Source organism: Amblyomma maculatum, chromosome 10 (genome assembly GCF_055883805.1).
Source record: "Amblyomma maculatum isolate TAMU_Amacu chromosome 10, ASM5588380v1, whole genome shotgun sequence".
Classification (NCBI taxonomy): domain Eukaryota; kingdom Metazoa; phylum Arthropoda; class Arachnida; order Ixodida; family Ixodidae; genus Amblyomma; species Amblyomma maculatum.
This window is the reverse complement of record NC_139353.1, coordinates 73,040,503-73,054,429: the sequence shown is the minus strand read 5'-3', so window position 1 is coordinate 73,054,429 and position 13,927 is coordinate 73,040,503. Positions and strand designations below refer to the sequence as shown.

General features: G+C 45.9%; 1 protein-coding gene across 1 annotated transcript in view; it reads left to right on the top strand.

Moving 5' to 3' along the window:
* Positions 1 to 13,927, top strand: part of LOC146176791 (ATP-binding cassette sub-family C member 2-like) — a 44,667-nt gene that overhangs the window by 19,895 nt on the left and 10,845 nt on the right. Inside the window, exons 8-11 of the mRNA XM_084581390.1 lie at positions 6,155 to 6,496; positions 7,129 to 7,230; positions 9,896 to 10,105; positions 10,565 to 10,723. Of these exons, the coding sequence (XP_084437516.1) occupies positions 6,155 to 6,496; positions 7,129 to 7,230; positions 9,896 to 10,105; positions 10,565 to 10,723 (813 nt within the window). The remainder of the gene's footprint in view (positions 1 to 6,154; positions 6,497 to 7,128; positions 7,231 to 9,895; positions 10,106 to 10,564; positions 10,724 to 13,927) is intronic.

The following is a 13,927-nucleotide window of genomic DNA, read 5'->3' as shown; positions in this document are numbered from 1 at the left end:
TTTGGGCGGCTGGCCAACGTGCCTACCGTGGCCAGCCTTGATGACCACGCCCAACTAGATCTTCCGTCGACGATCCGGCAAATCGTGCGGGAAGAACTCCTGCGGCTCAACCCACTTCCCCTGCACGAATCTGCTGAGGTCTCTGTCCAGAGGGTATCTAGACGGCCGGCTTCACCACCACAAGCGATTACCGTTCAGCCTTTCCCACAAGCTCCTGAAGTTGCAGCTTCCATTGACTATCCTCCTATGCATTTCGCCAACCGGAGTGCGTCGGTGCCTGACGCCCCAAGGTATGACGTCGCCTCAAGTGCCCATAGATCTTCCATTCGATCTACCAGGATTCCTGAGCAGTATGAGCATTCAGACAGACCTACGACGCACCCAGCTCTTCCCTGCTCTTATTCGCAACAGCACTTTCTACCTTCTCCGCCGATATGCTACCGCTGCGGCGTCGAAGGTCACATCGCCAGATACTGCCGCAGTAGGTTCCCACCTCGCTATAACCGTCCGGCGCTTCCAACAGTACCCAACAATCGGCAATACAATCCCGTTTTTCAACAATCAAATACTCAGCGTGGGTATTACCGCAACATCCATAACCAGAATATCCGCGACCACTCCCCTGCATCTGATAGAAGTGTTACTCCACCACCCGCCTTCCGTGCGCGTCGTTCTCCATCACCACGACGGCGCCCCATGTCGCCTCAGCATCCTCAGCAGGAAAACTAACCAGCGCGACCAATGGGGGTGAGGCCGCTGGAAATGTGCTGTGTTCCAACATCCCTCCAACTATAATGCTCAAAAACAAAATTCGTGTGTTTATTGATGGTGTGTATACATTAGCTTTGGTGGATACGGGTGCGACTGTGTCCGTGATGAGTAATCAGTTTAGGCGCTTGTTGGGACGCAAAGTGATGTTTGAATATGACCGTGCTTCAACATTTTGTGGTGTGAGTGGAGAGGTGTTGCGGCCACTGGGTGTGTGTAGTGCGCAAGTGTCTGTGGGTGGTGCAATTTTTCAAGCCGAATTCGTAGTCTTACCCCACTCTACGCATGACATCATTTTAGGAATGGACTTCTTGAAGTTTTGTGGCGCTACCGTGGACTGCCGAAGTCAAGAGGTTCATTTTGATGGCTCGCATCTGCCGACACTTTTTGAAAGTGGCCGTGATGAAGAAACAGTTTTTAGTATTACCGAAGACACAGTAGTTCCACCCTTGTCTGCCATGTTCGTCCCCGTGTCCGTTCCACTTCTTGAGAAGGTTTCATTCCAGGCCATGGTGCACCCAGTTCACTCAGCATGCCTGAAGAAAAATGTAATTATCCCTCACTGTATGATATCCGTGCATCATGGTAGTGCCTCGTTATGGACCATCAACCCATCGTCCGAGCCCGCAGTTTTACCAACGGGATTGAAGCTTGCCTCTTGTGGACCCGATGCGCCCCACGTCGTTGCTTTGGTCACAGATGCTACGAGTGCCACCGTACCTTTGCCTGCTGATGAAACTTCAATCTCCCGCATGATCAGCGCCGATCTCAGCTCACCTCAACGCCGTACTCTTGTGGATATTCTTCTACCTTTTTCGCCTATGTTTGACTTTTCTGAAACAGATGGACCAACCTCTCGCCCTGCACATCGGACCCATCATAGCATCGACACTGGTTCGGCTCGTCCCATTCGTCAAAAGCCATATCGCGTGTCCCCATCTGAGCGCAAAGTCATTCATGAGCAAGTGGAGGACATGCTACAGAAAAAGGTGATACAGGAGTCATCTAGCCCCTGGGCTGCCCCTGTTATTCTTGTACGCAAGAAAGACGGTTCGTGGCGATTCTGCGTCGATTATCGGCGTTTAAATTCTGTTACGAAAAAGGACGTCTATCCTCTTCCTCGCATAGACGATGCCCTCGACTGCCTCTCTGGTGCGTCCTATTTTTCTTGTCTTGATCTCAGATCTGGCTACTGGCAAATTCCAATGGACCCTGCAGATAAGAAAAAAATAGCCTTCGTAACGCCAGATGGCCTTTATGAGTTTAATGTTATGCCATTCGGGCTGTGTAATGCGCCAGCTACATTCGAACGCTTTATGGACACAGTTTTGCGCGGCTTAAAATGGGACATTTGTCTTTGCTATCTGGACGATGTCGTGATATTTGGGAAATCCTTCCAAGAACACAATGACCGTCTAGTACGTGTCTTGAATTGCCTGCACAACGCCGCCCTAATTCTGAACTCCAAAAAGTGCCGCTTTGGAGAGCGCCAAGCGCTGGTGCTAGGACACCTTGTCAATGGTGATGGTGTAATGCCGGATCCCCAGAAAACTGCCGCTGTTGAGTCTTTTAAACCCCCGCAGACAGTGAAGGAGTTGCGCAGTTTTCTAGGGTTGTGCTCGTATTTTAGACGCTTTATACATCGCTTTGCTGACGTTGCTTACCCATTGACGTGCCTTCTCCACAAAAACTCTACTTTTAACTGGACACCAGACTGCGACGCGTCATTCCGTCAACTGAAGTTTCTTTTAATATCGAAACCCATCTTACGTCACTTCGATCCTACTGCAATGACAGAAGTACACACGGACGCTAGTGGAATCGGTCTTGGTGCAGTCCTTGTCCAACGGCACAATGAACGAGAGCATGTTATCGCGTACGCAAGTCGTACCCTGAGCAAGCCGGAGCGAAACTACACAGTCACCGAACAGGAATGCCTAGCTGTAGTTTTCGCTGTGCAGCGTTTCCGTTCATATTTGTACGGACGTTCGTTTACTATCGTAACTGACCATCATTCACTCTGTTGGTTGCGGAACCTTCGAGACCCATGTGGTCGCCTCGCACGCTGGGCCCTCCGGTTACAGGAATATGACTTTGCCGTGGCTTACAAAAGCGGGAGGCGTCATGCAGACGCAGATTGTCTTTCTAGGATGCCAATGGCCACGACTGGACCTGAAAGCGACGATTTCGACAATTATATATCGACCCTCGAGCCAGCGTTCCCCGACACGAATGTTTTCAAAACGGAACAGCAAAATGATACCAGTCTGCAGCCTCTCTTTGCCCAAGCCAACGTACCTACAAGCCGTTTTTGTGTGCATGATGGCCTCCTATGGAAAAAGAGTTATTCGCCTGTCGGCCAGCGATACCTACTCGTAGTTCCCAAGACGTTGTGCACGGACGTATTGCGTGTTATGCATGATAATCCAACTTCTGGGCATTTGGGATCGGTTAGAACACTCCACCGTGCTCAAGAAAGATTTTACTGGCCCAGAATGCGCTCGACGGTTGAACAATACGTTGCCAGTTGCAAGCAATGTCAACGCCACAAACGTCCAACTGCAACTCCGTCTGGCTTGCTGCACCCTGTGAAGACCCCGACAGCACCGTTTGATCAAGTAGGCATTGACCTCGTAGGTCCGTTTCCGAAGTCCGTGGATGGAAATCGCTGGATTGTAATCTGCGTGGACTATCTCACACGTTACTGTGAAACCGCCGCTCTTCCATCTGCTACGGCGCATCAGGTGTCGCTTTTCTTGCTGCACTCAGTCATCTTACGACACGGGCCGCCACGAATTGTCATCACTGACCGGGGCCGACAATTCACTGCTGATGTTGTTGAAGAGCTCATGCGTTTATGCGCCGTAACTTTCCGACACTCGACGCCATACCATCCCCAGACAAATGGCTTGACTGAGCGCGTCAACAGAACGCTTATCAACATGCTAGCCATGTATGTGGACGCAGGGCATAAGAACTGGGACACCATACTGCCCTTCATCACGTATGCGTTTAATACCGCCACGCATGAGGCGACTGGGTACAGTCCATTTTTTCTGCTTTACGCCAGACCGCCACGCTACTCTCTGGATACTATCCTGCCCTTCACAAGCCGTGAAGACCCCTGCCTGGCTGAGACCCTCTGTCTCGCCGAAGAAGCTCGGAGAATCGCCCGATTACGGTCTGGTGCTTCACAAGAACGTTCCAAAGTGCGATACGATTCCAGTCACCGGCGGGTCACGTACTCTGTAGGTGATTTAGTCTGGCTATGGCGTCCAATTCGGCGCCGTGGCCTACATCAAAAACTCTTGGCCCATTATGACGGCCCATATGTGGTTATCAAACGCCTTAGTGATTTAACTTATGGGATAGCCCGCCTGACAGCATCGGGTCGCCGGTCTGCCAAAACTGAACTGTGTCATGTTGCCCGCTTGAAGCCGTGTCAGCCTCGCACGACTCACGAACACGCCCAGAGGGCTTCGTCTGAGTAGGGGGGAAATGTCACGCTAATGACGACGATGAGGGATGGTGATGGTGAGGCAGAAGAAGAAGACGAAGCGTTGGTGCCTGGGGCTAGTAGGCTTCACCTTATCCCACTGCCATATCACTGTAAATAAACACCCCTTTGCTATTTCATCGTAACAATATTGTTATAGCCCACAAAATACATCGCTGAATTTTCTTACCTCCTACTCCCGCTAGAGGAAAGTAGCAGTGACTTCAAACGTCCTGCACATCCGCCGCTGGACCGCTAGCTCACAAAGCACTTTCTCCCGTATATCGCTAACACTCCTACTAAATGTAAATTACAGCCAGCACCGAGATGCTTACGGTTGCACCTACAAATATAAACTTTTTAACTAGGAGTTGCGCGGCGCTTTCATGCTGCATCCTGCTAAAAGGCAGCCAGAATAATCACGCCGTTACAGCGTAACAAGAGAAATGTCGCTCTGTAGAGGAGCTTCATCACATACAGTTGGCCTTCTTTGGTTGCGATGGAAAGACGTGTACATAGCATCCTTTTGTAGCAAGTCTCCCGGACACGTGATACTTCCCACTTAGCCTTTGCAAGTTTTTGTTTTTTGAGTAAATGTTTACCGCGTTGGCCTCCATCATTATCTGGCGTACGTCACCGCCATCCAATGGCCTTACAGTATGCGCTGCCGGCGTGCCCTGGGCAGGTTGGCTAGAGAATGGGGGGCAAGCCTTAGAACTTGTTTCCCGAATACGCACCCTTGTTGCGCAGCTCTGTTTAGCCTCATACAAAGCAAAGAAGGGAGAGTTAAAAAAGTGGAGGAGTCCGCTTAAGTACACTGAGAGCCGAAATGGCAAGAGGATAGTTTGCACTTACTAGTTCATCATCATTCATTCGTCGTCATTCTCATCGCTCCTGTCATCTCCATCCACACTATCACTACTCTCATACACTATAGCCAGAATACCTTCTAATTGTCATCCCTATTACCTCACTATCATTATTGTTAACAGAGAATTCATAAATGTCACTAACTGCATCGTCATTGTTATTGCTACTATCATCCTGATGATAGACAAGAATAATTACATATTTCTTACAAACCCGGCGTGGAGCAGTGGTTTGTGAACTCAGCTTGGTATCGGAGAGTAGTGTTGATATTCCCTGTGAGACAGATTGTTTCTTTATGTTAGTTCTTGCGAAGATTTGGAGCCAAAATTGCTATCCACACCACTTATGGGCCAAGGCTTTCACTTTAAACGGTCAGCTTCTTAATTTATGGAGTCCTTCACGACGGCGTCTCTAATAGTATGAGTCGGTTTGGGACGACAAACACCATAAATCCAAATCTAACAAAGTGGCGAAGATGAACCGTACTCACACCCACAAGAACTTCCTAAAAATAAGAAAACATCCTATCGCCTGAAATAAGCTGCTAAACGACATTCAGAAACTGTTTAGTCTTGTGTCCATGGTTTTCTTTTTCTCCTCGGTGGTGCGCTTCAATTAGTGTACACTTGTGTAGAGTCACCTGGAATTCACTCTAATTCACTTTTACCCATTTCGTTTCAGCTTGCTTTTCCGGATGAAAATTAAGCTTTTAGGTAGCCTACGAGAAATGATGCCTAGAGACATTTCTAACCTCTGCTCTTAGCTACTGCCACGTTTAACATGCAGAAGACAAGCCAGCCTCACTAGTTCTCAACTGTTAGCGTTGACGTCACATGTGACAGCCAAGAGTGATACTGTAACGTCACAAGACGACCAGCAAATAATTAAAGCAGAAAATTATTGCTGAGAATAAGGCTCTGGTAACAATATTTGGCGTGAAGAAAAGCTTGTGCACAGTTACCTAAACTGTCATGTGCTGCTTCGCTATGAGACATTTCCACTGCGTTACACCGTGCGCAGGCGATGGTAGCCAAGGCTTCGAACGCTGCTCGGCGGCTGGAGAGCGTCGAGCGGTCGCGCCTTCTTCAGCAGGCGGCCGAAACTCGAGACTCACTCAGCATAGTGCGCTCGTTTCGTGTGGAAAAGCGCTTCTGCCAGCACTTCTACAGGCTGCAGGACGTTGAGATGCGCTCCCTCCTGACGCTGTTCGACTGCTTACGTCACGTGCGCTTTCTCGGAGGACTGTGCGGCTTCTTGGTCATACTGTCTTCCGTGGTCTTCGCTCTGCTGGCGTCAGGACACGACCCTGATGTTCATGCGGAAGGCACCGCAGTGGGTCTTACACTCAGTTCTTCAATGGGGGTGAGAACGCTGATGTTGCTGTTTTCAGAACTGTTAGTAGATCCGTGCGCGGAGAAGAAATATAGACTCTGATGAAAGTCGCCTTATATACTTCTCTTCCATTGATATTTGCAAATATGTTACGTGAAATATATACAAATCTGGCGCAATCGTAATAGCCATAAAAGCGAAGAATCACGACTGAATAGCTCAGCTCATTATGACAAAACAAAACAGGAAGCTGGCGTGAAGGCATAAAAATGCACTTTAGGAGTCAACGAAACCTACATGCAGGAAGTGTTAGTACGAAAAGATTGCCATTTTTTATAATAAGGCAACTGAAAAACAGCAGACTATTACCAGGAGGAAATGGCCACTATCATATACTGGTACATTTTCAAATATAGAGAAAATTTATAGCATTTTCTAGCAAAAGAGCTATTGAAAGTTATCAGAAATGACAACCTCTTACACTAAATACTTAAAACCCCCAAAACTGTTGACTATGGGATCTTTTTGAGTATATTGCTCTATTTAATACTCCTCGCAGCTTGAACAGAAAAGCGAAACATAACTCTTTATCCACCAACCTAACCTGATGCTTTACGCTTATTGGTAAGTCATAACTGAATTTTATTTTTATTTCCTTCCAGATTCCTCTACTCATCATAGGGTCAACAATCAGTGTGTTCGTTTTCACACTCACGTTTGTGTCCTTCGAACGCTGTCTTGAATACACCCGTTTGCCCCAGGAGGTAAGTTAGAAGGGTACACAGCGGAAATCTCATTATCCTGGGAGTTTAAACTCCTCGATATGCATCCTTCTAAGTGTGCAGCTCTTCACGCACAAATTCTGTACTATACTATCGTAAATGTGATTTAAAACAGTTGCAGAGTCGTCACCGTGATAATGCAAACTCCACATTTCTGATCGTATTCCTTTCGTGTAATCGGAATTGCATGCGTATATTCAGCTGCATTTAATACACTGCACGGCAAAGGCCTCTACCACATACCTCCAATTCACCCTCTCCTTTACACATGCATCTACTTGGTTGGCTCAAATTTCTTGATTTTATCTGCCCACTTAAATTTTGTCCTCCTTTCTACTCTCGATTTTCCTTGAGATCCAATTTATTACCCTTGTCAACCATCTGTTACGCTCTCTCCGCATTACATGTCTTGCCCATGCCCATTTCCTCTTGACTTCGACTAGAATGTCATTACCACAAGAAATTTGTCTAACCTACTCCGCACGCTTCCTATTTCATAACTTTACATCTACCCTTTTTTCTTTTCATAGCTATCAGAGAGGTCCTCAATTTAATTTGAACGCTCTTCGATAGCCTCCACATTTCAGCCCCATAGGTCATTACCGTTAAGGTGCAACAGCTATATACTTTCCACTTGGACGATACCGATAAGCTGCTAGTCACGATCTACGAGTCTTGCCAAGTGCGCTTCATCCCGATCCTCTTCTCCTGATTATTTTCCTCTCGTGGTCCGGACCTGGGGCACTACCTGTCACAAGTAGGTGTATTCTCTTACCACTCCCAGCGTCTCGCTGCCTATGGTAAACTGCTGTTCCTTTCCGATGGTGTTGAACAACCCTTCAGTTCTGTGAAACCTTTGACCTACTGTTCTGCTTTACCAGCTTTAATTATTATCCATTCCTCGCAATGCGTCCGCAATCAACTTAACATTACGATGTCATCGGCGAATTGTAGATTTCACAGGATTATTCAAGGCTGTGCGCCTTCTAGTAGAATTCTCTAAACTATATAGAGTTATTCATCTTTTGTCGGCATTGTGATGGACTGCTGGCCGTCACATGTCGTTAAACCTCCAGTTTGCACGCAATAATAGCTGCGTGAGTAGATGCCTCAATACAAGGAGGTCGGAAAGGATCGGTAGGTTAAGCCCTTTTTTGACCGTTGGCAAAAGAGAGGGCTTAAATCAGCGCCTGATAACACGCAAACAACGAAATAAGAAATTATGCCAGGGAGGCATTCGATTCTTGTGCGTGCGTGCGTGCGTGCGTGCGTGTGTGTGTGTGTGTGTGTGTGTGTGTGTGTGTGTGTGTGTGTGTGTGTGTGTGTGTGTGTGTGTGTGTGTGTGTGTGTGTGTGTGCGCGCGTGTGCGTGTGCGTGTGCGTGTGCGTGTGTGTGTGTGTGTGTGTGCGTGCGTGCGTGCGTGCGTGCGAACGCCTGCGTTTCCGTGTGTGCGTAAACTCGTCTGTGCATGTTAATGTGCTATACAGCTACAAGAATGGCTAGCAGCTAGTGAAAACGATATAATAAACTATATACCTTTCTAAGCCATCTCGAGCCTCCACCCGTCACTGCTTATTGACACACCGGTTTGGCTATTGGTAAATATTGTTACATTAGGCGGTGCATGCACTGATATGCGCATAAGGAAGGAAGAAGAAGAATCTCGTGAGTTTTGGTGAAGACTACGTTCGAGCAGTGTCAGCTGGTGCCTGCAGAAAACGCCTGTTCTTTGAAAGCCTTGTCTTCCGTGTCCGCTCTCTTCTCCAAGCTGAACTGCCCCGTAATACCTTGGTGGAGGTGCTATTGACAATATTACATCAAGGAGCATCATAGAAAGTGTTTGTTTAGGTGACTAACTCGGGAAAGAAGTTGAGTGGGACTTACTCTTTGAAGGGAATCCTGGCTCCGCTATTGAAAGATCTGCGGAGTTTACACTACATAGGATCAGTGCAATACAGCCTCTTAAAAACCTGGAAGCAAAACTTCGATGTGAAAACAACCACTTGATACAGAATAGGCACCGGCCGCAGAAGTTCTCTAAAATAAGTAGCACTGCTCTAGATAAAAAAAAAACAATTGTTTCAGAACTTAGGTTTAGCTAGAGCACCTGAAGTGTTTTAATCAACATCCACTTCAATGAGCCAGTATTGAGCGGCTATAAATACCTGCTTTGCACCACCAATCGCGAGCCTTTCTCGACTCCTGTGGTCGCATATATCGCATATGTGGATTTCAATCAGTTATTTGCCAAAACGTATGGACGCAATTTGATTTCCTAGAAGTAGATAATGTTAGCATTAACACGTCAGAAGTATGAATTTAGATAGTGGACTGCAAAACGCAGAAGTCTCGGTTTGAGACAAGGTACGCCCGGGGTCAACTTTTACTGGCGTGCGAGGACAGAGCATGGCAAAGGAACTTTTTTGTTAGTGTCAGCGCTTACCTAGAGTCGACTACTACTCTGTAAATTCGGCTGCTGTGAAGAACCCAGTCCTATTCACGGGCACCAGAAAAACATTTCATTTCAAGTCCCTACTCTAATCCCCCCTGCATGCAAATACATAGTTCTTCAGAATATAAGCTTTCCGTTTTCAGTTTTTTTTAGGCAATACAGAATTTGCCACTGTTTTTCTGCTACCTTGTGCAGGCGGACGATACTAATTGTTACTGCAAAGGAGTAAGGCAGGCAACGTCACCGGCTTGCGACTTGTTAAGTTCGTGCAAACCTATTTCAACTGCCGGGACCTGGCCGTTTGGTGGAAAGCTGGAGTTTGATCATTACACGGCATCTTACAGGCCGGGAAGTTTGCCTGATGCCTTGGCAAATGTATGCTTCATTGTGAATCCCCGAGAAAAGGCAAGTAATTCTCGAAACATCATGAGCCCAGCATGAAATTATGTACTGCACTGTTATTTGAACATTATCTTAGTACATACAATGCTTCCATCGAACCAGTAACCTGAAAGCAACCTGAGGTACGATTCCACAGAGCAAGGCATAATAAGCACTAGTCACTGGCTTGAGTGTAGGACTTGGGCTAGTTATTCGAATTTATTTTGTAGCACTAAGTGGCGAAATATATAACACATATAGCATAAGGGCAAATAGAATGCAGCGTACACATTGAAGCGTCACTTAGTGGCTTCTTTTGTTTGTTTGTTTTTTGTTATTGACACTATGCCATTATCTCGCTGAGTGAATATATCAATTACGTCAGTGAACATCTTTATTTATACATTTCAAAGGCATTAAATGAGAGAAATACTGATTGGTGGAAGCTTACTGTAGCTAAGTTCTCCTTTGATGACCATACAGGTTGCTATCGTGGGCCGCACAGGAGCCGGAAAATCATCGCTTTTTATGGCTCTTCTCCGGGTCCTGAACCCGGTTCATGGGAGCATCCGAATCGATGGAGTGGACATTGCATCTGTTCCTCTAGGGATTCTGCGCTCAGTCATTACCATAATTCCCCAGGCAAGAAAACGTTCGTTATTTTATTCACAGCGTGAAACGTTGAAGTTCTCAAGAAGCGATGTAAGGAATCCAATAAGTGGTACGCCCTTACAACGGAAAACATACCTATAGGAACTACAGAAGCCATTGCAGAAACAGGTTGGTTGGTTGGTTCATAGGAAGGGAAAGGCGCAGTATCTGTCACACTTGCTCTGTGGACACCTGAACCGCGCCGTAAGGGAAGGGATGAAGGAAAACAAATATTATGTGTCTGCAGGAGTTTTAAGGATATAAACTGCAGTAAGAAGAACGCAACAACTACAACTAATGAGCCATGGCGTCCGTACCCGGCGTCCATGTTGTATTTCTCTCCTTTGTATTCTTGTGCCTCAAATAACTTATTTTATCATTAGGGAGCTGTTCCCCCCCCCTCCCCCCCGCCTCCCCCGTGCTTTTGCAAGGTCACTGTTTAGAAAATAGTATGCTACAGGAGATTTCTGTATTTTACTTTGGATTGCAAGTTCAGAAAAAAAAAACAATGAGTGTGCTCTTCAGCCTCAATGGAAAGTTAGAAATGTGCCTTATGTCTGCCTTTGAACACGACATAGATACAACAAAGGGCCAGGTCGCGTGACTTTTCTCTGCTCCCGTGCAGTAAAGTGCCCAGTAAATTACCCTACTTTATTGAAACAATGTGCGTGCTTAAACTGAGACTGCCACCTGTGTATTGTAATTAATAATGAGCAGGCTGATCATACAGAAAAATCTTCTAGGGGGAAAATTCGACCACTAAGGTGCAATGAGGCGAAAACCATTATAGCGCGGTGGATCCTAGCCCTCCACTAAGGCACCTCAATCTCCCTCTGTTCTTTTACTCCCAGCTTCCTGCCTTTCTTTACGGCGTGGTACATGTGTGCGTTAAGAATTGTGACAAATAGTGCGCCTTTTCTATCTTGTAAATTAATTTGAAACGCAGCTGATGCCTGCTGTACTAACGCGTAATAGACATCTGGGTCTGCTTCGGTTTGCTGTGTGGGGGGGCTGGTGCAGGTGGGTCACCGCTGCTTGCGGCGGGGGCTGGCCTGGCACCGAATTTTTATCTGTTGTAGGCCGTCATTGCACATGCCACCGCTGGTGGTGAACGACGGCTGTTGTTGCGGCGCGCGTCTTTCTTTCCCTCTTCCTTTTCTTTCTTCTCTATATTCTCTTCTATCTGCACGAGGCAGCGGAGGTGGCTCAGCTACAGAGACAGTAGCAGGCCCGTGCATTTTCTTTTCCTTCTTCATACAGCCGCAACAACAACAACATTGCTCTGTGGTGCGGCATTCGAGGAAGTGGCAAATGAAAGACGCCGCATGGAAGCCTGGATCGGACGCTTGGTGGGGTCAGCTTCGTATATGCATGGGGCGACTGGTGACGTCATGACCTATCGTGACGGTATATCGCGCGCCCCATGTCGAACACAACCAGCGTTTCATGTACGCATCAAAATTAACCGGTGTTCTATAATTCGTTTATAGGAATGGAAAGGCACAGTATCCGTGAAATTTTATTGCGCTGAGGAGTGCATTAAAGGTGCCAGTCCTTTCTCTTTGTATACATATACAACAAAGCTTAACAGCTAATTTATACAAATATTTTATTTAATGTCCGGTGAAGCATAGCATAAAAAATGTACACCTAAAAAGCTAAGAACAGTAACCCGCAGAAGAGGGCTCCGTGATCATGCTGAGATAGGAGACGTGTACTACTCATTTAAACATTTAGAATTCCTGGTGATTCATTTACAATGTCAAAATTATAAACACTCAGCAACTAAACTAGATAGCCTAAAACCTGCAGCAATGGTAGTAGAATGAAAATGCATCTAAAACTGCTTTACATTTCCACAATGCTACCACGTATACAGAAAAGAGCTCTAGCTATCAACATATTTTGATAACTATACTTCAAGTTCAAAGTAACATTCACACTAACAAAATATTCTGCTTCCTCAATCCTTGCTACAGTCCTCAGTGTAACTGAAACTTATGGTACTGTGCTGTTATGTAATCCCTAAAATATAAAAAAATATGGGGAGATCATTTCAGTTTCTAAGAGTAAGCACGGCAGGTAATGAAGTAAGCGAATCTAAGAAGCACAGTAGGAAACAAAATAGTCATGGCCGAGTCATTATAGAAACCAGTAGAAATATTTGAGGTACTGGGCGAAATTGAACACAAATGTAATGCACAGACTATGTGCGTTGTTTTCTCATGCATCGACTCACAATAACATTCCGACAGAGGGAGGTTGGAAAAACAGCCTTAAAAGACATTCTTGCATCCGCATACCATAAAGTAGAAATGATTTCGCAATATTTTCTATATCTCACAGATTCCGTAAATTCACACGACCACAAGTGCTAGTTACATAGAGGACACATAGCACGGATAGAGGAGGTATAAGATTTTTTTTCGTGCGGGTGTTGCGGCGTGGTTGACTTTATTAAAATCTAGCGATAGTGATAGACACAGAAACTGACACTGTTTCCATTATTTTTGTCTCTAATGCAAAATTATAACGCAGCGTTAGGAACATTTCAGCCCTGTTATTATTTCTGCAGGTTATATTAAGCTATCTGCTCCAGTTTTTAAGCAGTTATAACATCGTAAAGACATCCCGAGGGCACGAGCAAGGGGCTCTACACACAGATAGCACCACTCTGTTAGTGGCTGCCCTGTATTCAGCTAATCTTAATGATAACTGTACCTTACTATGAAATTAGCCGAGACAAAAAATGACACATGAACAATTATAAAAACGAATCGGGTTGAAATTCTGATCTCTCACATACGTCGTTACAAGGCTGCATTTACTGTACATTTTGGAATTTTCTGCAGGCTTCATCTTTAGCTGTTCAAATGGCGTTTCACATTAAAATGACAGGAGTTTGTTGTATTTATAATGTAGGTGTCCTCCAATAAAAGTGTTGGACAAAAAATGAGCCCTTCGCATCGTCAACTTTATAGTCTTTGAACAAACAATATCTGATAGCAGCGCAATTATCTGCATATATAGCTCTATCGGTACTGACAACTCATTTAAACCGCTAGTGGCTCCTTAGCCGTTCTACTTTTAATATCTTGTGCACTTAAACTTCCCGTCTTCGCCAGCCTTTCCATCTTTCCATGCGAAAAATACTGTTTAGATTCGGTGTGTAAAGGAAGTTTGTTCTGTGGTCAA